The 23,865-nt window shown below is 42.9% G+C and overlaps 2 protein-coding genes across 3 annotated transcripts; one reads left to right on the forward strand and one right to left on the reverse strand.

Annotated features, from left to right (window-relative positions):
* Positions 1-3,184: 3,184 nt before the first annotated feature.
* CLEC5A (C-type lectin domain containing 5A) lies at positions 3,185-15,962 on the forward strand. 2 transcript variants are annotated; one of them, XM_027538808.1, is made up of 7 exons: positions 3,185-3,403; positions 3,897-3,995; positions 4,985-5,044; positions 7,292-7,351; positions 7,665-7,801; positions 12,963-13,069; positions 14,373-15,962. In XM_027538808.1, exons 2-7 carry the CDS (start codon positions 3,917-3,919, stop codon positions 14,485-14,487), a joined length of 558 nt encoding a protein of 185 aa, XP_027394609.1. In that variant the 5' UTR covers positions 3,185-3,403; positions 3,897-3,916; the 3' UTR covers positions 14,488-15,962. The 2 variants fall into 2 exon arrangements, with proteins under 2 accessions (XP_027394609.1, XP_027394610.1); XM_027538809.1 differs by lacking the exon at positions 4,985-5,044 and having other exon boundaries at positions 3,198-3,403.
* A 6,483-nt stretch (positions 15,963-22,445) lies between these two features.
* LOC113891844 (olfactory receptor 9A4-like) lies at positions 22,446-23,390 on the reverse strand. The gene has a single exon (XM_027540320.1). The coding sequence runs from the start codon at positions 23,388-23,390 to the stop codon at positions 22,446-22,448; it is 945 nt and encodes a 314-aa protein (XP_027396121.1).
* Between the last annotated feature and the right edge of the window lie 475 nt (positions 23,391-23,865).

Here is a 23,865-nt window from a genome sequence, read left to right on the forward strand (position 1 = left end):
AATTCAGCCAGAAGGTAAGAGAAAGAACGACATGGGGAGACCAAGTTTCGGTGAACAAGGCCCGCACTTTATTTTCCAAAGTAGTTTTTATACCTTAAATTATGCATAGAGGATAATGGGGGAAGGGGTAGAGTCATGCAGTAAGCCAGGCTTTCTTCCTGCAGACTTATCATATGCAAAAGTTTAGGTGATTTGCATCATCTTCTGGCCCGGAGGCCTGTTAACATTTTAAGACCCTTTCTTCAGAAAACTTATTTTTCTCTAAAGGTGATTAGTCAGGCGCCACCCTCCAAAAGCATTAAAGTTGCATTCCTATAGGGCAAAGGTGTGGTGGGCTGTAACAAGAAAAAGAATTAACTCAAGGGTCCCAGGTTACAAACATTAAAACTACTACTTATACCAATTATATTAATCAATACACTGCCAGGGACACAACAGGTAAGGGATATGGAAACTTAGCAGCAAACATTGGCCCAACAAGTGAAAATCCCTTCACCAATACAATTTCTAATCAATCTTTTAACTGTTCAAAGGAATCTGTATTTAGACAGTTTAGAACATTTCATGCCTCTCACAGTTGGGAGGCTCTGAGCAATCACATGTGGCTGAAAAAACCTATTCAGGCAGGCTAGAGGACTTCCAAAGGAGTTTGTAGGTTGAAACACTATCACACCCAGGAACTTTATTAACTGGAGCTGTAAGTTAACTCTTTTTTTCAGAGAGAGGTAGTCGGGGACAGCCCCCTGTAAAGTCAGAGGTGAAGGTGAGAGCACAAAGCAGAAAGTAGGCAGACTCTGGTTTTGGGGGTAGATGCTCAAGAATTTCCAGGGGGACTCCTGAGGCTCGATCCCGCCTTTGCGTATGCTGGGCCTCCTTCCTCATGACCTTTGCCACGGGCAGAGTTCCTCACGCTGGCTCCTGGCAGTGATAGACTTCCAGTTGAGCTATTCCAGATCCTGAAAGATTATGTTGTGAAAGTGCTGCACTCAATATGCAATATGCAATATGCGTTCAATATGCAATATGCCGGCTCCCGGCACCCTGGGATCTCTGTTCTAGAACTTGACCGTCTCTCCACAGGCTCCAAATCCTCCCCTCTCCTGGTTCAAGAGCCACCCCTCACCTCCAGGCTCCAACTCTTCAGATTATCCTAAGAGCAATGTAAAGTAACTAAAATATTTCATCACAGGAATGATAGGGTCAAGTCTGCATTTTAGAAAGATCATTATTGCTGAAGAGTGGAGAATTGTTAAAGTAAGATAATGGCACAGAGGTTTCTTTAGACATTGCTGAGAAGATCAAGGAGAGAGCAGGTGGAGATCGGGGACAAGGTAGCATTGAGGAAGTGGAGGAGAAGGCAGGTTGAGAAGTTCCAAGAAAAGAGCATCATCATGACTTAGAGTTTGATTGGATGAGAAGGAGGGGAGAGAGAAAAACCAGGGATAATACCCTAATTTAAAGCTATGGACAACTGAATAGATGCTCTTCCCATCCAGAGATAAGGAACTTAAGAGAATGAACATGTTTTAGCAGTGAGTGAAAGTCGCTCAGTCGTGTCCAACTCTTTGCGACCCCCTGGACTATACAGTCCAGGGAATTCTCCAGGCCAGAATACTGGAGTGGGTAGCCTTTTCCTTCTCCAGAGGATCTTCCCAGCCCAGGGCCCGAACCCAGGTCTTCCACATTGTGGGTGGATTCTTTACCGCTGAGCCACAAGGGAAGCCCTGTTTTAGCAGAGGATGGTAAATAATATACTCGAGGGTATGTCCACACTGGGTTGTCTGTGGAACATCTCAGTGAAAAGTGAAACTAGTCAGAAGATACACTTTACTAGAAGAATTACAGTGGTCCAATTGTTGAATAAATCATATAAGTGTATATGCAATAATAATATATCATCAAAAATCTATATTTCGACTTGAAGGGATACCTGTAATACAGTGTGAGTTTAACCTATGGTGCCTAGATTACAAATAATATATACAGTATGATCCCAGTTTTCTAAATGACCCAGTACCTATCTATCTACGTATCTATCTTCTTATCTACCTGCTCATCTATAAAGTATACACACCCAGAGAAGTTGACAGCAACTATTGCTAAATGTAAAATTTTTAAGAACATTATTTTCTCAATTTTCCTCGCCAGTATTTTCTAACCACTTTTTAAAATATTTATTTATTTATTTGGCTGCACCAGGTCTTAGTTGGGGCAAGCAGGTTCTTTGATCTTCATTGGGGCAGGTGGGTTCTTTAGTTGTGGCATGCAGAATCCAGCTCCCTGACCAGGGATCAAACCTGGGCCCTGTGCACTGGGAGCACAGGGTCTTAGCCACTGGACCATTAGGAAAGCTCCTCTAACCATTTTTTGTTAAAACACACATAATTAGTGTGTGTTTGTCACTCAGTCGTGTCCACCTCTTTATGATCCCATGGACTGTAGCCCACTAGGCCCCTCTGTCCATGGAATTCTCCAGGTAAGAATACTGGAGTGGGTTGCCATTCCCTTCTCCAGGGGATATTCCTAACCTAGGGATCGAGCCTGGGTCTCCTGCACTGCAGGCAGATTCCTTACCACCTGAGCCATCAGGGAAGCCCCAGTGAGTACACATAGCCTTTACAGTAGGAAAAGTATAACAAAAGGAAACCTTCAAATGTAATATATCCTTGATAGTAAGACTGGTATTATTCACCCTCACCGGACCCCCTGTATCCAGCAGAGCACCATGCTCATGAAATACTGAATAATCATCACCTTCTCCCTGGCATAAGGCCAGGGAGATGAGCTGTTGGGTAGGACCAGAGAGGAGGAGTCCATGCTAAAGGGGACTGAGCAGAGACCTGGGTTGCAGTTATGGAACCTATGGGACATATGAGGACCTCCTTATTAAAAATAACGACTTCAGATGAATTTCTTTTCTTAAAATTTTTCTATTTTGACAATTTCAGATTTGCAGACATGTTGTAAAGAAAGTTCAAATAAATAATTCACAGACACTCTTCACCCAGACTCGTATCTGTTAACATTTTACTACATTTTCTTTCCACTCTATTTCAAGGAGATTCAGACACACAGAACAAGTCGGTATTAAGATATTCCATTTCCTAAATAATTCTACAATCATTCCCCTCTATGAGAACCCCTTTGGCGGGGACCTTCCTCTTTCAGAGGCTACTCCCTTCCCCTCCTAGCCCCTCCCACTCCTTGGCCAAGAACACTGAACAGGAAGAAGTGTTTGCTCAGGGATGCTGGTGAGACAGAGACTATGTGAGGAAGGAAGGACACTGCCCACACACAAGGAGCCTATTCTCACTGAAAGGGCCTCCACCCGCCACACCAAGCACAAGGCCACTGGGAAAGATCCCCACCTGCAGACCAGACCAGCCTTCCAGGGAGACATCAGGTGAGTCTCTGCGTGTCCTCTCTATACAGATTGTTGGCTCTGCTCCCCAGCCAAGGACCTCAGGGACACTTGTCCTGTCTGTCGGACTCCTGGCATAATTTTTTGAAGACAGTGACTTCTGAGAGCTTAGACTGTATAGCCAAGACTACAAATGAAAGGCCCGGGGAGCAAGGCTCATTTCAAGGTTAAGGGTTCTCAAAGTCCAGCAGAGGATTTATTCATCAGACAGAGTTTAAGAGCCACAGATGGGAACAGGATTGAGGCCGAGAGCTAGGGATGGTGGAGGAGAGGCAGCACACCAAGTTCAAAGGTTCACAAGGAGCACAAGCTCCTCCCTGTCTTCTGGGTATGTGCTGGGTCTCCTCCTTGCACCTATCAATGTCATGCCCGGCTTCCCAGCCCCTAAGGGGTGCTCTGAGAGTCTGGCACGCCCCCCCTGGAAAGAAGCCTTGTCCCAGATTCTGATGGTGACATTCTGCCCTCATGCCCACAGGCCTCCTCATCTCCTGCATCATGAACTGGCATATGATAATCTCTGCGCTTATAGTAGTGGTGCTTAAGATTGTTGGAATGACCTTATTTCTGCTTTATTGTGAGTATCTGATCAACCTCTTACCACAACTAAGATCGTACTGTTCTTGACTCTTCCCTTAGGATGCAGGGTTGAATATAAAGGTTAAATGCTCAAGACTTTCCAGCTGAGGGCAATTGACGGCCCTTCTCATTCCCAGACACACACAATGAACAGGGTTCCTTGGTCTACCTTGGAGATACAAAACAGAGCAGTGTCTGATGATTAGACTTCCACACAAAATTTTTGCCACTAGAGTATTCATTGGGTAATCTGAACTGAAGTACTCTGCAGTGCTTGTTATAGTTGCTAATTTGAAAATACAGCTCCAGTCCAACCCAATGATAAGCTGTGGGACATGCTAAGTCACTTCAGTTGTGTCTGACTCTTTGCAACCCCATGGACTGTGACCCACCAGACTCCTCTGTTCGTGGGGATTCTCTAGCAAGAATATTGGAGTGGATTGCCTCTCCAATGCCCTCCTCCAGGGGATCTTCCCAACCCAGGAATCGAACTCAGGTCTTTTAAGTCCCTTGCATTAGCAGGTAGGTCCTGCCACCTGGAGCTACATTAAGGGTTAATGGGGTTTTACTGGGCAAGATATTTTCCTTTATGTACACAGAGACTAATTCATCCAAATGTTCAGAAAAAGAGGCCTCATATCAAAAGATTTTACCACAGTTGCAGCAAGTAAAATCTTCTCCAGCCTCAGAAGCCTATGGGGAAGATAAATGAGGAAGGAAATATGATTTGGAGGCAACAGTTGGGTAAGAGATATCGACCATATGGCCCAATCTCAAGGTGCAGTTTCTACCACATAAGAGAGCAGGATGAGAATGCGTGAATATATCCACAGGAAACATATGCCCATCTTGGCTGACCTGAGCCAGCGAGCTCAACCTGTCCCACTGATAGGCGCTATGTCCCACCAGCCCCACAGTAACGTCTGTCTGTAACACTCACTGCACAGCCACCTTTGAGGCTGAGTCAACAGCTGATTTTCTTTGCAGTCCCACAGATTTTTGGTGAAAATAATGCCATATTCATTCCCACAGAGAGCTCTGCAACAGGTAATGTACATGAAAATAACCTCCTCTCCCCTCTCCAGGTTCCTCTGTGCTTAAGTCTTAGAGACCTTTCTCAAAGCCTCCTTCCCCTACACATTCTTCTGTAGAATGAGTTCATAAAAAGCTGCTAATTGTTATAAGATGAATGAGTTCCAAAACTCCTATGTACAACATAGTGACTGTAAGTACTAACAGTGTATTGTATGCAAGGAAGTTGCTAGAAGAGTAGATGCTCAATGTTCTCCCGACACACAAAAAAGATGATTATGCGAGGTGATGGAGGAGTTAACTGACCTTATCGTGTTGATAATTTTGCAATAAGTACATGTATGAGATCATCATGTTGTATATTTAAACTTACACAATGTTATGTGTGAATGATATCTCAATAAAGCTGGAAAAGTAAAATAAATGCAGCACACCCAGAAAAACAAATATCTTCCAATTTATTTTCTTACTTTTAGAGATGAGAAACCAAGACTAGACTTGGTGAAATTTCAGATCCTGTTTTCCTCTTGGGAATGAGGATGGTTTGTGTATAACTAGTGTAATGTGATGTGAAAGTACTTTATAAACCTTGTCATTTAAAGAATTGTTTAAAGAAACCCATGCCCCACAAAAATCATCAAAAATTACATTCAACGCCTTTTTTTGGTGCCAAGCAGTATGCTAGACCAAACACAGAAGGAGATTGAAAACAGGAGAAATTAGTCAACTATCATCTACAAAGCACAAAGTCCAATGCCAGAAGCTATGGGGGATAAAGACATGTCAGGCATGGCTCTCCTTATGAACCCCACCTCCTTTTGAAGCTTTTCCAAGGATCTCCTTCTCACTTGCTCTTAAGACAAACCTACTACTAACCACATCTTTATCAGAAAGATAATTTCTTCTTCATTTTTGTAGCAACTGAGGCACCCAGTAAGTACAGTGAGCCAAAAGGAGGAAACGCTGAAATGCTCATGAAATACATATACAGTTCTGTTCAGTTATAATCCCCAAGTCGATTCTAATGAAAACCAAGTTATGCTATATTACAAAGAGCCTTTGAGCAGGGGACTGAAATAAAAAGTGAATGCTAACTTGCATGTTTTATATATGATTGTAAGTAGCTAACTGGCATCTGGGTAAATTAAACTGGTCTTCAACCACCATGGACAAACAACTGGTCCATTAAGGAAAAGTCTGATTGACCTCTGGAGCCACTGTAACTACACGCTCCAACAGCCAGTGTTCCCCAAAAATAATGAGGCCTCTTGGAGGCCTACTGATTCTCCTTTTATGTTAATATACAGAGATGAATGGACTCTTCTCTGCCCACAGGAAATCTCTGGGGACTCCCCTGGCAGTCCAGTGGTTAAGACTCTGTGCTTCTGCTGAGGGGGTGCATGGATTCAACCCCTGGTCAAGGAAATAAGATCCCATATGCCATGTGGCATAGCCAAAAAATAAAAGAGAAACCTCTAGAATGTCCATCTGCCTCCTTGTCTGCCAACATCTTCTAGTTCTGAATCTTGTTCCAGTTAGCACAGTCCTTAGGGCTGATAATTGCTGATGAGAGAGAGTCAAGAGCTGCCCATCAGGACTATGGGTTTTCACATAGGGTTTAAGGCACCAGCAATGGAGAGAGTAGCAAAGGTGCTCTGTGGAGCCTGGGGAGAAGCACTCCAAACAGCTCTTTGGGGAAAACACTGTAAAAGGTATAGATGAGAAAGAACAGGGAGGTTTCCTTTCTGGTACTGAATGCATCTATTCCTCTTCCTTTCTCCTGCTCTTTTTCTTGGCATTTCACACCGTCAAAAGTATATGTGAGTGTGTGCCAAGTCATTTCAGTCGTGTCCAACTCTTTGCAACCCTATGGATTGTAGCCCACCAGGCTCCTCTGTCCATGGGGATTCTCTAGGCAAGAATACTGGAGTGGCTTGCCGTGCCCTCCTCCAGAGCATCTTCCAAATCCAGGGATCTAACTTGCATCTCTTATATCTCCTGCATTATCAGGCGGGTTCTTTACCACTAGAGCCACCTGGGAACCCCGTCAAAGGTATATATGAGACACCAAAAAGACACCTGAGGCAGGTCAAATAATAGTAGTAGTTGGATGGATGTTCCAAAGGGAAAAAACCTGAAAAATTCCAACACAGAGTGGCAAAGAGTCCCTTGTTAATTCCACTGTCCATTCTGGACATCTGCTGTGACATTTGTGTGTCACACCCATCATCCAGCTATCTTCAGGTTTTCTTTTCATTTCAGTCCCACAGATTTTGGGGAATGGCACTGTCAGCTTCACTCCAACAGAGAGCTACGGAACAGGTACAGTGCAAGCTTATAGCCCTCTCCACCTCCAGGTTCTTAGGTAGTGAATTCTTAAAGACTTTTCCCATTGTCTCCTTTCTTATGAAACTGTTTGCCTCAATAGGGCCATAATGACCTTATCATCATTTCCTTCATGTTACAGACAGGGAAACTGGGGCTAAAGTGAATGAAATTTCTTCTTGGATTGAAGAGAATTGTATTGATATAATAATTATAAAGAAACCCACATCCTACTGTCTTATGATTCACTCCCAAGGTGCACATCCAAAATCTCACTAATCTCACCCTCTCTTTTCTTCGATTTCTGTAGTCTGCCCCAAGGGGTGGGATTTTCATCAGGGAAGATGTTTTTTCTTGTCCAAATCAGAATCGTCTTGGAACAAGAGCATGAACTTTTGCAAGGAAAAAGGATCCACGTTGGCCATTGTCAACACGCCAGAGAAACTGGTAAGCCCATGGAATGGTACAGAAAAGCAGCATCCCCTTCACCAGCCTCAGTGGGTGGAGTTGAGTTGATGGGGCAATTTGATTTGTGGAGCAGGGGATGGGTGTTGGGATGGACACGGGGTGGGAAGCTCTTCTCAGTAGCAGTGGGGTGTGTTCCTCGGACCCATCTGAGCTAATGAAATCCGCACTCTATGGTCTCTTCCGTGAGCAGTGTGTTGGGGAGGGGCCAGGACATTTAAAATACAGGGAATCATGTTGATATATGGCAAAACCAATACAATATTGTAAAGTTAAAAAATAAAATAAAATAAATTAAAAAAAATAAAATAAAATACAGGGAATGACTAAATGAGCTGATGTGTATAAAGCTTTTAAAACTATGGAATTCTTCACAGACGTGAGCTGTTAATGTTTGATCCCAATCAGCCTAATAAGTAAGGAAGTTTTTAAATAACAAAATTAGTAATATGCAAAACAAAGAATCAAGTCATAGAATTGGGGTTGCAGTGTGCAATTATGAGAGTAAAAATAGCTCATAGTATATTAAAAAGCTTTATTATCTCTTTTTCATAATAACAATTCTGAGGAGTTATAGTTCTTCATATTTTATATATGGGAAAACTAGGAAACCACCTACAGTCCAATAAAAATTAAATTTTAAGAAGTGAATTTTCATGCTTAAATAAATAGAATAAAATTTAAATGTAAAAAATTTGGGCACAGGAAAATAATTTGATCAAGGTCATATACCTAATAAATGATAGCACATGGAATTGAATTGAGATCTCTCTAAGTCCAAAACCCACACTCTAATCAATTTTAGGTCTTCCCATGTGGTACTAGTGGTAAAAAATCTGCCTACTGATGCAGGAGACAGAACCAAGAGCTGTGGGTTCGATCCCTGGGTTGGGAAGATCCCCTGGAGAAGGAAATGGCAACCCACTCCAGTATTCTTGCCTGGAGAATCCCCATGGACACAGGAGCCTGGTGGGCTACAGCCCATGGGGTTGCAAAGAGTCGGACACGACTGAGCAACTGAATTTTAGGCCATAATTTTATTTGCAGTTGCTTCTCCTTCAAACCCTAAGTATTTGCTGAGCACTAGACATTGTGCTGCACACAGTATTCTAGCTTCTTTCCGCTCTTCCCTTCACACTTCCTCTAAAAAGTCCCGTAGTGGTGAAGAGTTTATGAGAGCGTCTCTGTGAATCTCAGTAGTAGGTGCCCAACAGTGATCAGGGATGGTGATGATACAGCTCCTCTAGAGCTAAGGACTCAAGTGGGAAGAGAAAAATGCCTTAAAGTAGAAAACCAAGAACAAGACAGAGTGCAGAAAAGAGAAAAAGGAAAGAAGAAAAGAGGAGAATGGGAAAGGAAGTCCATAACCTCTTTTCCTCTACTAAACCCTGAAGAGTTGATGCATCTCAAAAGCCATCCTTGGCATTGTCTGCCAATTACACTTACACTCATGCTAACCCCAGAACAAGCTCATCACATCAATGGCTTGCTAATGACTCTCATATCCATATCTTCAGTTTCCTTCCCTAGACCAGGAAGAGTATCACATTCCACTTTGATGTCTCAAAACCATGACAAACATACCATGCTTGAAACGAAATCAAATGTATTTTACTCCAACTGCTCCTACTCTTGTATCCCAATACTGGTGAGTCATCATGTCAACCGAAATGGAACACTGACAGTTTTCTGGCACTTCGCCTTTCTGCGTCCCTCCTAAATTAGCTGCTAAGTTCTTTCCCTGCTATCTCCACAGCAAATCATTCAGCTCTCCCCTGGATTTCTTTGGGATTCTTCTAATTTCTTTCCTTGCCCCTAGTTTTGCCGCTTCTTACCTATCCTCCACAGATCTGATTTACGAATTGCTCTAAGGCTCTAAACTGTGCCATTTTCCAAAATGAAGTGAGTTAAAGCCCAGTTTCCCTAACATGACATGCAAGCCTTGTATGGTCCAGCCTCTGCCTTCTCTCCAATCCTGTCTCTGAACCCACTTCCCTCCTATTTCTGCACCAATAGAATTCAGCATCTTGTAGTTCCACAGATGCTCCAGCCTGTGGCGCTAGTGGTAAAGAACCCGTCTGCCAAAGCAGGAAATGAAGAGGAGCGGGCTTCATCCCTGGGTTGGGAAGATCCCCTGAAGGAGGAAATGGAAACCTCCTCCAGTATTCTTGCCTGGAGAATCCAATGGACAGAGGAGCCTGACAGGCTACGGCCAGTGGGGTTGGTCACAAAAAGTCGGACACAACTGAAGCGACTGAGCACGCATGCACACTCTGCAGTCTGCCTGTGATCTAATGCTTCCTTTTCCAGGAAGTCCAATCCTGACCACCCCACGACAACCCCCCACCCCCCCACTCCCCCACACACACCCCGCTCCTAGCACTTGCCTTACAATAACTATCTCCCCAAATCCATCTCACATATTACCTCATCTACAGCCTTTATATAGACCCCGAAATCCAGGTAGAATTATTCACTTCCTCCTTTCTCCCTGGGCATGTATGCGTGCTAAGTTGCTTCAGTCACATATGACTCTATGAGACCCCATGGACTGCAGCCCGCCAGGCCCCTCTGTCCATGGGATTCTCCAGGCAAGAATAGTGGAGTGGGTTGCCATGCCCTCCTCCAGGGGATCTTCCTGACCCAAGGATCCAACCCGCATCTCCTGTGGCTCCTGCATTGCAGGTGGATTCTTTACCTCTGAGCCACGGGGAAGCCCTCCTGGTCCATATCTAATACAGATTTCCTAAAAGCATTACACCTGGGATACCCTACTATGCTGGTCAACTCATCTACCTTCTCTTATTAGATCTGTGGATTTTCAACATGTTGGGATAACTGAGGCTTTAAAAATCGTGATGAAATCTATTCATTTCTTTCCAGAAACATTACATAAGCACAATATTTTTAATGACATTCCAGCGGTTTTATAGATCCCTGTAGAAACCATCCCTGCTTCCAGCAAGAGAAAGAAGGGTTAAGAACCCTTGTTTTAGACCATGGGTCAGCAGACATTTTTTAAAACATAGATGGTATATATTTTACACTTTTCAGGTCCTATGTTCTCTGTCACAACTCCTTAATAGTGCCATCATCGTTCAAAAGCAGCTATACACCATATGTATCAAATTGCCACGGCCTGTTCCATTAAAACCTTGTTTATAAAAATTTGCTCCGGTCTGAATTTGACCCACTGCCCATATCTTGCCAACCCATTTTAGATCATATATATTTTTTAATATAAATTTATTTATTTTAATTGGAGGCTAATTACTTTACAATATTGTATTGGTTTTGCCATACATCAACATGAATCCACGATGGGTGTACACATGTTCCCCATCCTGGACCCCACTTCCACCCTGCCTCCCCGTACCATCCCTCTGGGTCATCCCAGTGCACCAGCCCCGAGCATCATGTTTCAATGCCATTCTCCCAAATCATCCCACCCTCGCCCTCTCCCAAAGAGTCCAAAAGACTGTTCTATACATAGATAATATATATATATATATATATATTTTTTTTTTTTTTTAAGAAGCAAATTTATTTCTGTATCTCCAACCTAATACAATGCCTGGCACACAACAGATACTAAAAAAAAAAGTTTCCTAAATGAGTAAATATAGTAATCAAGCTTTAAAAATAATGAAGTATTTCATGGAAGAAAAATATTAGGAAAGGAGGAATAAAGGCAATAACCATGGGGATGGAGAGAATACTTAAGTGGGCTTGGATAGCCACTGATAATGGGAGGAATGTGAAGAATACAGGAGAGTCCAGGGGACTCCCAGGTTTCTGGCCAGAGTGATTAGTGACCCATTAATTTAATGCAGAAAGTAAGGTGTCTAAGGTCAGTGTCATTTTAGCAGGCACTCAGTCAGTTCAGTTCAGTTCAGTCGCTCAGTTGTGCCCAACTTTTTGCGACCTTGTGGACTGCAGCACGCCAGGCCTCCCTGTCCATCACCAACTCCTGGAGTTTACCCAAACTCATGTCCTTTGAGTCAGTGATGCCATCCAACCGTCTCATCCTCTGTCATCCCCTTCTCTTCCTGCCCTCAACCTTTCCCAGCGTCAGAGTCTTTTCCAATGAGTCAGTTCTTCGCATCAGGTGGCCAAAGTATTGGAGTTTCAGTTTCAACATCAGTCCTTCCGATGAACACTCAAGACTGATCTCCGTTAGGATGGACTGGTTGGATCTCCTTGCAGTCCAAGGAACTCTCAAAAGTCTTCTCCAACACCACAGTTCAAAAGCATCAATTCTTCAGTGCTCAGCTTTCTTTATAGTCCAGCTCTCACATCCATACATGACTACTGGAAAAACCATAGCCTTGACTAGACACAACTTTGTTGGCAACTGATTATTTCTCATGGCATTATCGGCTTTGGCAACATACTTTCAAATCTCCCTGTTTTCCCTTGCCAAGTATTCAAGGAATTTATTTGATCCAGTCTTGCTGCTGCTGCTGCTAAGTCACTTAGGTCGTGTCCGACTCTGTGTGACCCCATAGACGGCAGCCCACCAGGCTCCTCCGTCTCTGGGTTTCTCCAGGCAAGAATACTGGAGTGGGTTGCCATTTCCTTTTCCAATGTATACATGCATGCTAAGTCGCTTCAGTCCTGTCTGACTCTGTGCGACCCCATGAACAGCAGCCCGTCAGGCTCCTCTGTCCACAGGATTCTCCAGGCAAGAATACTGGAGTGGGTTGCCATTTCCTTCTCCAAGATGATCCAGTCTTATTTGGAAGGTAAAACTTCTGGCAATGAAAACATTCTTATGCAGAGTAGATCAAAGAAAGTTGTATTTGAAATTATCCTTTTTTAGATGGCATAGTCCCCTCCTCCTTGATTTTCAAAGCATCAGCATCACTGGGAATTTGCTAGGAATGCAAATTCTTGGTCCCTTACACCAGACTTACTAAACCAGAGCCCAGCAATCTATGTTTTCACAAGACCTCCACATGATTTTGATGCTCTGGGTAAAATGAGAATCACTTCTCTAGGGCTGGTGGGTAGTGCCAGGGATAGCCAGTCCTGGAGTCCTTTACTTGTTCCCAGAATCAGATATAATCATGAGTCCATTGGCACAAAGGAAGCAGCAGAAAAGAACTTTTTGCTGATTGTTTTATCTCTTTTTAATTTCTAGAAATTTCTCCAGGACATAACTGGTGCTGAGAAGTATTTTATTGGCTTATTATACCAGCCTGTAGAGAAAACGTGGCACTGGATCAACAACGCTAAGTTTAACGGCAAGTACGTGGACAGCTCACATTTTTCTGGGATCTTAGCTGCTTCTAGAGACTAGACCCAAGACTCAGTGGGTTTGCCCTGGAACAGCACAAAGGCTGACACTTAGCTGCATGTTCTCTTCCTCTCCTGTATTCCAACCCACTTATCCCCAGAGACACATTTTTAGGGTAAATTTTTTTACTATGGAAAATATCAAATATTTCTGCATAGAGAGAACTGTTCATTCAACAAATTATTTTGTTCAAATCGAGATCCAAACAAATCCACATACATATCATGTTTGATATATCTCATAATTATCTTTTAACCCAGACATCACATTTTTTTAACTAAGTTCTTACAAGTTCCCCAGATGTGGCTTCTCTGTCTAAAGAAGGGTTATTATAAATAAGTTGTCTATGCCTTAAAGCTACTAAACTTTAACTCCAAAGATCTATGTCCTATGTATTATTCCATGGCCATAGCCATGGTGGGGAACATGACACTCCCAGTGGACCTATGAAAATGGTGAGTCAGATAGAAAGCAAGTCAGTTCCCCAGACTGGAACCAGCTGCTCGCAGAGAGGAGTAAGTAAACATAGCCCTTGCTAAGCACTTTACACATCATTCCTGGTAGCATTCGCAATGATGCTATTAGGAAAAGCTTTTGTTGATTCCCACTTAACAGACAGCTGAATTGAGGACGAGAGACTTAGAAATGCGTTGAATATCACAAAGCCAGGGTGTGGTAGAGCTGCAGTTCGACCCTGCAGCCACTTGGCTCCAAAACTTATGACCTTCCCATGAAACCACACTCTGTCCTGTCAGACTGAAAGACAGTTAAAAGAGGTATGAAAAGACTAACCAAGTTTTTCATAAAGCCAGCTGGTGTCCAGGAAAGGAAGAGATATCTCCTTCCTCCTTCTCCTCTTGGGCCTCCTGTTGAAAACATAGGGCCTCCAGCACTAAAACATTATGTCTGGGAGAAAAGGGGACAAACAGCCCATGAGGTGTTTCTAACCAAACAGAGTGAGTTAATCCAAGACAATGAGTCCGTAAAAGCTCACAGGAGAGCTAACGGGAAAGCATCAGTTTTTGAGCTGGATTTGGGGATGCTGCTGCTGCTAAGTCGCTTCAGTCGTGTCCGACTCTGTGAGACCCCATAGACGGCAGCCCACCATGCTCCTCTGTCCCTAGGACTCTCCAGGCAAGAATACTGGAGTGGGTTGCCATTTCCTTCTCCATGGGCATGCTGAGGGGGTGCCAGAACCAGGAAAAGGCAGGGCTGAAAAGACAGGCCTTAACCATGCTTTCTTTTCTCAACTAGCATTACCAATCAGGGTCAGAATTTCCACTGCGTGACCATAGGCCTAACAAAGACATATGATGCTGTTTCATGTGACATCACCTACCGATGGATCTGTGAGAAGAAGGCCCAATGATGAAGTTCTCTGTGGCCTCCGACAAGAACAACAAATATACAACAGAGACAGCAAAACAGCATATTGGCAATTGGGACTGATCTGGGAGATACAAAACATCAAATTTCTATGTTGGTCTTCCACAGGTCACTGGAGAACCCCCTAATAGCTCCTCAGTGCCAAAGTACCAGGCCCTCCACAAATATACTTGCAGATGCACAGCTGAGGCAAGCTCCTCATTTTGAATCAGCAACTCCCCAAGACCCTATTTCCTGTGAGAGTCACACCCAGGGCTTTGGATCTACACGGGTCAACTGATCAAATGACCTCTTTATCCATCTGGCTACTACTAGAGGTCCTTGGCTATTGGGGGAAATCAGCTTCTGCATTCCACTTTGGGGGACTGGATACTATTAATGTTACCAGGAGACAGACTCAGTTTGATGGAGACAACTGGTTGATACAGAGATGAGGTCTGCTTCTATAGAACCAAGGATTTCTGACTGATCAACAGGCTTTGTTTTGTTCTCAGAGCACATGACCATACTACCAGGGAGAAACTGCAGACTGAGCAGGTGTGAACGTTATTTAAAGAATAGCAAGAGTGGAAGAGGGATAAACTCAGCTTCTGGAGCTCACTTTTGTTCCCAAGAGACCCCTGTTCTCATACTCTCCAGCCTACCTGGGGAGGGACAGCAGAGGCCCTCTTCAATCTGCTTTGAGGCCAGGCCTAGGAATGGTCTTGAAAGCTAAGCTAGGACCAGAGATACTACTGTTCATGAGAATGGAGAGGGAGCTGGGCAGGGGAGGAATCTGCTAGGAAACCTCTCTGAAGACTACTTAACACCCAGGATGATCACACTTCAGAGAACCGAATCTCTGTTCTTCAGCAAAGTCCTAAAGAAATAAGCTAAATATTTCCTTGGTCTTGGCCTGAATCTCCATTTTAATGGGTTTTGATGACCTGTTGGTTGAGTGTATATTAAGAATTTGGTATAGTTCCTTGAGTCCCAGTAGTCATAATATATTCCTGCCTGCAGTTCTAGACAGATCATGCTGCCAGGTACAATCTACTCACCCCAAAGACACCAGCACTGGTTGGTACCACACTGACCCAGGACTGGTCCAGCTGACCACAGAGTAGAAAAAGGGGAGGACTGCTCAAGGAGACATTGGATGGAGGCAAGTTGTGGGCATTTGGTAGAAAGGGAACTCCAGGGACACAGGAAAGCCATATGCAGGAGGAAAAAGAGCTCATTTGGCCATACTGAAAGAAAGGCAAGAAAAAGGTAGAAAAGTCTTGTGGGCATCCTGTCTGTCCTCTGTACTTGCAGGAAGACATCATCTACAGACCCTTCTCAGGACGTGGGAAAGAGAAAAGAAATACGTATGTGTTTTAATTTAACAAGAATTAAGCCATAAGAACAGACTCATTGGAAAAGACCCTGATACTGGGAAAGATTGAGGCAGGAGGAGAAGGGGACAACAGAGGATGAGATGGTTGGATGGCATCACTGACTCAATGGACATGAGTTTGAGCAAGCTCCAGGAGCTGGTGATGGACCCGGAAGCCTGGCGTGCTGCAGTCCATGGGGTCGCAAAGAGTCAGACACAACTGAGTGATGAACTGACTGACTGAAGCTATAAGGGAAGTCTGCATAAAACTACTAGAAATTATAGTCACCCAAGTAAAGAGATCACCATTTATGTCTAATAAAAATGTACTACAATGATTGTGAACATCACTTTATGTATGTCGGATTAAATTGATGACAGTTTTATATTTTATTACAACACTAAGCTCTGTTTCTATATTCCTATGCTTCCCAGTTTGGGATTAATTAGCATGGCCACTTACAATGTTTAAAAATGAGATTAATACATTATGTGTTAGAACTTGCTTAAAGGAAGTTATTAGAAGCATTGGGCTGGCCAAAAAGTTTTCATTCAGAGTTTATCCCAAATGAATTTTTGGCCAGCCCAACAATTTGCATCTTGGTGGAGTGGATGTTGGAATGATATTAGAACTCAATGGAGATACAAGCTCTCTGATGGTGTCCATGACAAGCAAGTGCTACAGGGAAGGAAGGCGGAGGTTGAAAGTGTGGTAAAGGAAAGAATGAACAGAATTCTGAGCTAAGGTAAGCCCCAGGATTCAGACAGCAAAAGGAAAACCACAACCCTTCTGTTTGGCAAAGGGAGAACTGAGGTTGCCACACTTCCTGTTTTATGACAGAATAAGTCACAGGCTTTTATAGTCAGAAAATGTAGACACTGAGTGGTTTCCCTGGTGGGTGGCTCAATTTTTCCCCAAGATGAGGCGGTACTTCCGCACAAGTTCTAACCATAGGGAGCTGGGATGGGGCTGTTGGTGAGGGGAGCTGGAAGCAAATATGTGGACTTTGGTTTAAGTTCATTACTAGAGAATGGGCTTCCCTGGTAGCTCAGACAGTAAAGAATCCAGCTGCATGTACAAGCCCCAGGTTCGATCCCTGGGTCAGGAAGATTCCCTGGAGAAGGAAATGGCAACCCACTCCAGTATTTTTGCCTGAAGAATTCCATGGACAGAGGAACCTGGCAGGCTACAGTCCATTGGGGCCCAAAGAGTCAGACATGACTGAGTGACTTTCACTTTCACTGGAGATTGGGGGGAGGGTTCCTGAATCCTTAGAAGAGTAAGTAACTGCAGCCTTATCGGGAAGCAGTGGTATTATTTTTTAAAAAGCAATGGAAATTTAATAAACTATTGGATTAGAGTTTTGATTCTGCATCCAATATGATATGTGAATCCGTATGGATTTCTTACTCATTCTGTGCCTTGATTCCCTTACCTATTACCTGAAGCAGTAATACCTGGCTCACAAAACCCTTTTAGATATATATGAAATAATATCCACACTGTGTGTGTATTTCAACAGCAATACACAATGAGGGACACACACTGTGGAAGATTTTAAGTTGAGATCTTCATCCAAGAAGTGGCTCTTTAATTTGCAAGAAGCTGAATGTAGGCAAGACACCATTTCTCACAACCTGTCTATTCCTTTACAATATGGGAATAAAAACATGCCCAAGTCAGGGAAAGGTGGCTCAACATTTCTGTAGCCCCCTGGACATCAATGCCATGCTTTCCTTGTCTCTGGCTTACACACAAATTCCTCTTCCTGTCTGTGTGACCTACTGGTCCCATGAGTAAAGTCACTGATCCTCTTGTCCTCAATGTTGACAAATCAACATGGATGGATGGATGGATGACTGAAGGCATCAGGTATAGGCAGCCTTTGCCCATTGTCCCTGCTGCCAACCCCCCACTTCCAGAAGCCTTTGTCTTCAGGTTAGTCCTACTTCACCTGCTGAGTTTCTCATAGCACAGACCAAGTAACAATGCAGTAGAAGTCTTAGCTCTCCTCTACATTCCCCTCACCTCTGACTGATGTGGTGATTTAGGATTCACCAAAGTCTCCTGCAGTGGGTCCTCAAACTTCCTTCAGACCATCTTCACTACCAGCCATGAGTCTGAGGCAGCAGAGGTATTTGAATATCTCCAAAGCTACAGTTCATGGTCAATGTCTCTCAACTGCAGGTACAAAGAACTGAATCAATCACACTGCTTCATTTACAAGGCACTCCCACCCTTCGTACATACAAGATCTTCTTCTATGTGCATATAACTTCAGGGGACCTCTGGGTGCACAGCATCCTTAGAGGAAGTACGTGTCAAGTACAGCACAAAGACCTAGATAACATTCAAAGAAGAAGCTGAAAATACAGAAGATTTTTATGATATTCCCTGAGTTTTAGAGCTATCAAGAAAGTGTTATGAGAACTTCTCTTGTGAGATCATCAAAGTCATCAATAACCTACACATAGTGAAATCCAGTGGTCATCTTACTCGACCTCTCAGGACAGTATGACGTAGTATATCAAGACGTCACTCTTCTGGTTTACCTACCGTTGTGCTGGCCATTACCCAGTCTCCCTCACTGACTCCTATTCATTAGTTGGTCCCTAAATATTGAAAACTCAGGGCCCAGTCATATGCATTATTATTCTCTTTATCTGTGCTTCACCCCTTGGCCAATCAGTTATTCTCATAGCTTTAAATACCACCTACACTCACTCTTGGACTTCCCTGATAGCTCAGTTGGTAAAGAATCCACCTGTAGAGCAGGAGACGCTGGTTCAATTCCTGGATCAGGAAGATCCACTGTAGAAGGGATAGGCTACCCACTCCAGTATTCTTTGACTTCCCTTGTGGCTCAGCTGTTAAAGAATTCACCTGCTGGAGACCTGGGTTCCATCCCTGGGTTCATGGAAGAGTTGATGTTTATGAACTGTGGTGCTGGAGAAGACTCTTGAGAGTCCCTTGGACTACAAGGAGATCAAACCAGTCAATCCTGAAGGAAATCAGTCCTGAATATTCACTGGAAGGACTGATGTTGAAGCTGAAGTTCCAATGCTTTGGCCACCTGATGAGAACTGACTCATTGGAAAAGACCCTGATGCTGGGAAAGATTGAATGCAGGAGGAGAAGGGGACGACAGAGGATGAGATGGTTGGATGGCATCACCAACTCAATGGACATGAGTTTGAGCAAGCTCCCAGGATTGGTGATGGACAGGGAAGCTTGGTGTGCTGCAGTCCATGGGGTAGCAAAGAGTCAGACATGACTGAGCAACTGAACTGAACTGAACTGAACATTCACTCTCAAATTTATGTATACAGCCTGAAGTTCCCTGAACTCCAGGGTATTATGTCTGCCCCCTCAACATGTTCTCTTAGACATTTAATATTAGACATCTCACACTTAATTTGTTCATAATCAAGCTCTTGATATTCCCCCTAAACTGGCTCATTCCATGGTACCATCTCAGTTAACAGAATTTCATCTCAGTTAATACAATTTTATTCTTCTAGCTTTTTAGACCCCCCCCCCCAAAAAAATGTATAGTCACTAACTCATCTCTTTTTTCATATCAAATCCAAACAAATGCTGTTTTCTATAGATTGATATAAATAAGATGATATTATATTAGATTAGTTATGTATAAAATATAGTCTTCAGAAACAGACTTTACTGCCATCACCTTCATCCAAATGATTATCACCTGTTGCCTAGGTTATTGTAAAAGTCTCTATGGCTAATTAGACAATCATTTAAAATATTCACTCTCTTCATCCCTGTCAAAGCAAAACTTGCCCTGGACAACATTAAATAGGCAAAGAAGACTATTCAAGGTTATCACAACAGGAAAGGGAACCCATGCCTGCACTATCTTCACTCAAAGAGTGAGAGAGTTTGTAACCACAGAAATGAACTACTGGAAAAGTACTGAAGGACTTTAGCCAGGAGAGGTTGATCAATACATGTTGAGCACACTGAGTTTTCCTGAGTTTGTAAAAGGTGTTCTTCTGTGATGAGTCCATCTCTGCTTGCTATCTGGTATCCATCAAAGTCAGGCTCATCCCCTCCAACAGAGACTGGGAATAAGGGCACTTTCTTCCTTGATGATCATGTTTCAAAGGTGTGGCTCCCAAGTCCCAAGAAAATCCTCCTTGGGATATAAAACTGGCAGCAGGTTTTTTAAATAGTTTACATCTCAAAGGAACAGAAAAAGATTTTACAATTCCAAGTGTTCTAATGCAAATGCCAGGGGCCTAGAGTCAGGAATAAGCCCAGCTTAAGTTTAGTCAAGCCAAGAGAAACATTAAGGACATCTTGGTAAACCTCTGCCTCACCTCATGTCCTCCAGCAGCACATTATCCACACTTTGATTCTGGATTTTTTCCCATGTAACTGGCTTTGAACAATGCAATGAGACTGAAGATTCAGTATGCCAGATCTGAGCCCAGGTCCTAAGAGGCCGCTAGTGTTTTCACCTGGGCTTTCTTGTGTTCTGCCATCATTATAGGAAAAACATGCCCAGGTGAGTCTGCTGGGCCCAGAAAGAGGAAAGATACCCCAGTTGCAACATCAGTGGAGAGCCAGCCATAAACCAGCTCTCTACCATCCAATTCTTAGACTCATAGATAAGCCCTCCTGATTAGCAGAGCCACCAGCTAAGCCGAGCCTTGAGAAGCTGAAACCCTAATGCATGAAATTAGAAGCTTACTGTTGTAAGTCACTGGAGCTCTGTGTGTGTGCCTTATACAGCAAAAGTTAGTGGATCTCCCTCCTTCTTTCTTCCTGCCCTTCAATTGATTGCCTACCCAGGAGTCAGAATAATCTTGTTAAAGTATTAGGCAGATTCTGTCACTATTCTTCAATACCCTGCAATAGTTTTCCCCTTCACTCCTAAAAAAAACCAAACGTCTTTAAGAGACTTACAAGGCTCTACATGATCTAAATCTCCATTACCTCTCTGATTTCATTTTCTCTTACTCATCTTGGCTTACTCCATTCCAGCATGTTGCTTATGCCCTCCCTGGGTTCTCTCTGCTTATTGTTTGCATGCCTGGAATGTTCTTTAACTAATGTCTATATGACTCACTACTTCACCTCTTTCAAACTTTTCCTAACAACCTTATTTAAAATTTCAGCACTTTCCCAACAGATAGTTCCTTTCATTCCTATTTCACTTTTCCTCATAGTACTTTTCCACCATCTAACGTACAATATTTGCCAATTTTACAAAGATATAATTCACATACCATAAAGCTCACACATTTAAAATATACAATTCCAACTGGGGGGTATACTTACACAAATATGTGCACCCATACAAGGGTAAGAAATTCAATTAGTACATGTCTTAAGACGTAAGAGAAATGCATTTATTAACTTTTTCATAGGCATACATATGTATGATTACAAAAATAATAACAAAAATATTGAAGGGCATAGAGTGAAAAGTCTTGATCCCCTCCTCATTCTATCTGCCAATTCTCACTACTATAATCCAACTGGAAACCATCTATTAGGTTTTTCTGATGGTGCTCATATGAAAATATAAGCAAATATGAATCTATATGCATTCCTATTCCTTCCTAACACAAAAGGATGAGTAATAAATTCAATGTACTTTACTTTTCTCACTTTACAATATAGACCAAAGATTGTTTCTAATCATTTAAGAAAGAGCTTCTTTAATCTTTATAGATAGATATTTTATTATACAGACAAAACATAATTTATTTAACCAGTCACTATTGATATTAGTTATCAATATTTTGTTATTACAAAGATGCTGTAAAAAAGATGCTGATAAAATTGTGCTAATGACATAAGAAACAGGGGATTGGCTAGGAACCAATGTGCTGACTAGAGGAATGATGAGAATGGCAATGCTGGAGAGAAGGAAGAAAGACAAATTTGTGGGAAGCTGGAAAATAGTGTGGTAAACTTGGGGTGTGTGAGGGGAAAAGGAAAAGAAGAACCCAGAAATGAATCAAAGACCTGGAACCACAGAAAGAGAGCTACAGAGGGGAAGGAGGAAAGAAAGTGCCAGGAGAGGATGAACACAATTGCTGGTCGAGATAATCTACAGGAAGTCACTGTCACTGTTGAACCTTGGAGCAGAAGCCTCAATAACGTTGATCCCTGAAGTTGGACTTGGTATCACTCACGGAAGTAATACAGGGAACTTCCGGCAGTGAGAAAACCAGAAAATCACAGAACAATGTAGGGGAGGATGACCCAGCACCCAGAATCAAACACTTAGGTCAGCTGTAAGACAATGAACAACATTTTGAATGCTTTTCCCTTTCAAACATCTCAGTGTTGTTAATAACTTGTATATTTACAGTTCTTAAATTTATTTTGTGAGAAGCATTTTCATATGTATTAATGAATATAAGCACTTAAAAAATAACAATCTACCATATACGAATGACTCACTTATCAATTGAAGCAGTGTCAGTATTTAAAAGTTAAATTGTAGATCACAAACAGTTTGCAGATGAAAATGATTATTTCAGATTTTAATCAGTGCTTTCAGCTTACTCAGGCCCAAGGTAATGAGTCCATCCTCGGGACACAGCTAATCCTTCAGGAGTTGATAGCAGCGTTTCATGACATTTCGAAAGGCCTCTATGAATTTGTCATTCCGGAGAGTGAAGATAAAAGGGTTCAGAAAAGGGTTCACCACTAAAACCATCAGTGACGCTACCCTGTTGTACTCAGCGGCCTGCGTTTGCTTGGGTTTCACAAAGAGGAACAAGCAGCTGCCATAGCCGATGACAACAAAGGTGAAGTGGGAGGCACACGTAGAGAAGGCTTTCCTGCGGCCGGAAGCAGTGGGGATCTTGAGGATGGTGGATACGATGTAGGTGTAGGAGACAATTGTAGGGATCATCGAACCAACAATAATGAAAACAGCCATTAAAAACAGAATAAACTCTGTGAAAAGACTGTTGTCACAGGATAGTTTGAGCAGTTGCCCTCGGTCACAGTAAAAATGGTCTAGCACATTTGATTTGCAGAAAGTAAGATGAAACGTGGCATAGGCTGGCCAGATTTGAAACAGGAAGCCAAACACCCAGGACACAATTACCACCCAGAGACAGGTATGGCTGTTCATAATGCTGGTGTACCGCAGAGGGTTACAAACGGCCACGTAACGGTCCACAGCCATCGCTCCTATTAATAACAACTCCGACGTTCCCAAAGACAGGTACAAATACAATTGTACACAACACGCACTCAAAGATATTGCCTGCATCCCAGGAAGAAGCAGACCCCAGAGCATCAGAGGGACGGCCACAGATGTGATCAGGATCTCTAGGACAGACAGGTGACCCAGGAAGAAATACATGGGGGACTGAAGACGTTTATCAACACAGACTGTCAAGATGATGACCATGTTTCCAATTAATGTCACAGAGTAGAAGAAAAAGAAGGTTGCAAATAGAACACTGTGTAGTTCTTTAGAGCCAGGGAAGCCAAGTAGATAAAATTCAGTGACACTAGAGTAATTTTTCAACATTTGGCTTTGTGCTTTTGCTGTTTTCGAAATCTAGAGGGCAAAGGAAAGACAACATGCCATTAATTTCAAATCACTAAACACATTCACAGTTTGACAAATATCACCTCCTGCTCTCAGGCTCCATAGAATGAGTAGCAGGGTCCACATTTCACTATTCCCTGTAAAAAGTTGATGTTAAGTGTTTTATGAACGACATGCATAATATATAAAGATAAGTGGGCATGTCCAGTTAAGTAAGAAATAATCACCAACACCACTCTTTGCGTAAGATCACACCCACCCCAGCAGTCACCCTTGTCTCTCAATTCACTAGACATTCTGCCTGCACCCTTCCTTGACCACCTGATCGACTTCCCTGGCCACAGCATACTCATTTAGAGCATGACCCCTTCCATCCTGAGTGTCCTAATCTGTCTTCTGGGCCTGTTATGTCCATGCCCTGAAATAACTACTGCATTTGAACAGTTCCAAGAAA

Source organism: Bos indicus x Bos taurus, chromosome 4 (assembly GCF_003369695.1).
Source record: "Bos indicus x Bos taurus breed Angus x Brahman F1 hybrid chromosome 4, Bos_hybrid_MaternalHap_v2.0, whole genome shotgun sequence".
Taxonomy (NCBI): domain Eukaryota; kingdom Metazoa; phylum Chordata; class Mammalia; order Artiodactyla; family Bovidae; genus Bos; species Bos indicus x Bos taurus.

Bases quoted from the DNA above. Each gene is read 5' to 3' on its own strand.
- LOC113891844 (XM_027540320.1), bottom strand. From the start codon at position 23,390: ATGTTGAAAAATTACTCTAGTGTCACTGAATTTTATCTACTTGGCTTC.
- CLEC5A (XM_027538808.1), top strand. From the start codon at position 3,917: ATGAACTGGCATATGATAATCTCTGCGCTTATAGTAGTGGTGCTTAAG. The intron at 5,045-7,291 runs GTAATGTACATG...TTTTCATTTCAG, and splicing joins CACAGAGAGCTCTGCAACAG to TCCCACAGATTTTGGGGAAT. The intron at 7,352-7,664 runs GTACAGTGCAAG...CGATTTCTGTAG, and splicing joins AACAGAGAGCTACGGAACAG to TCTGCCCCAAGGGGTGGGAT.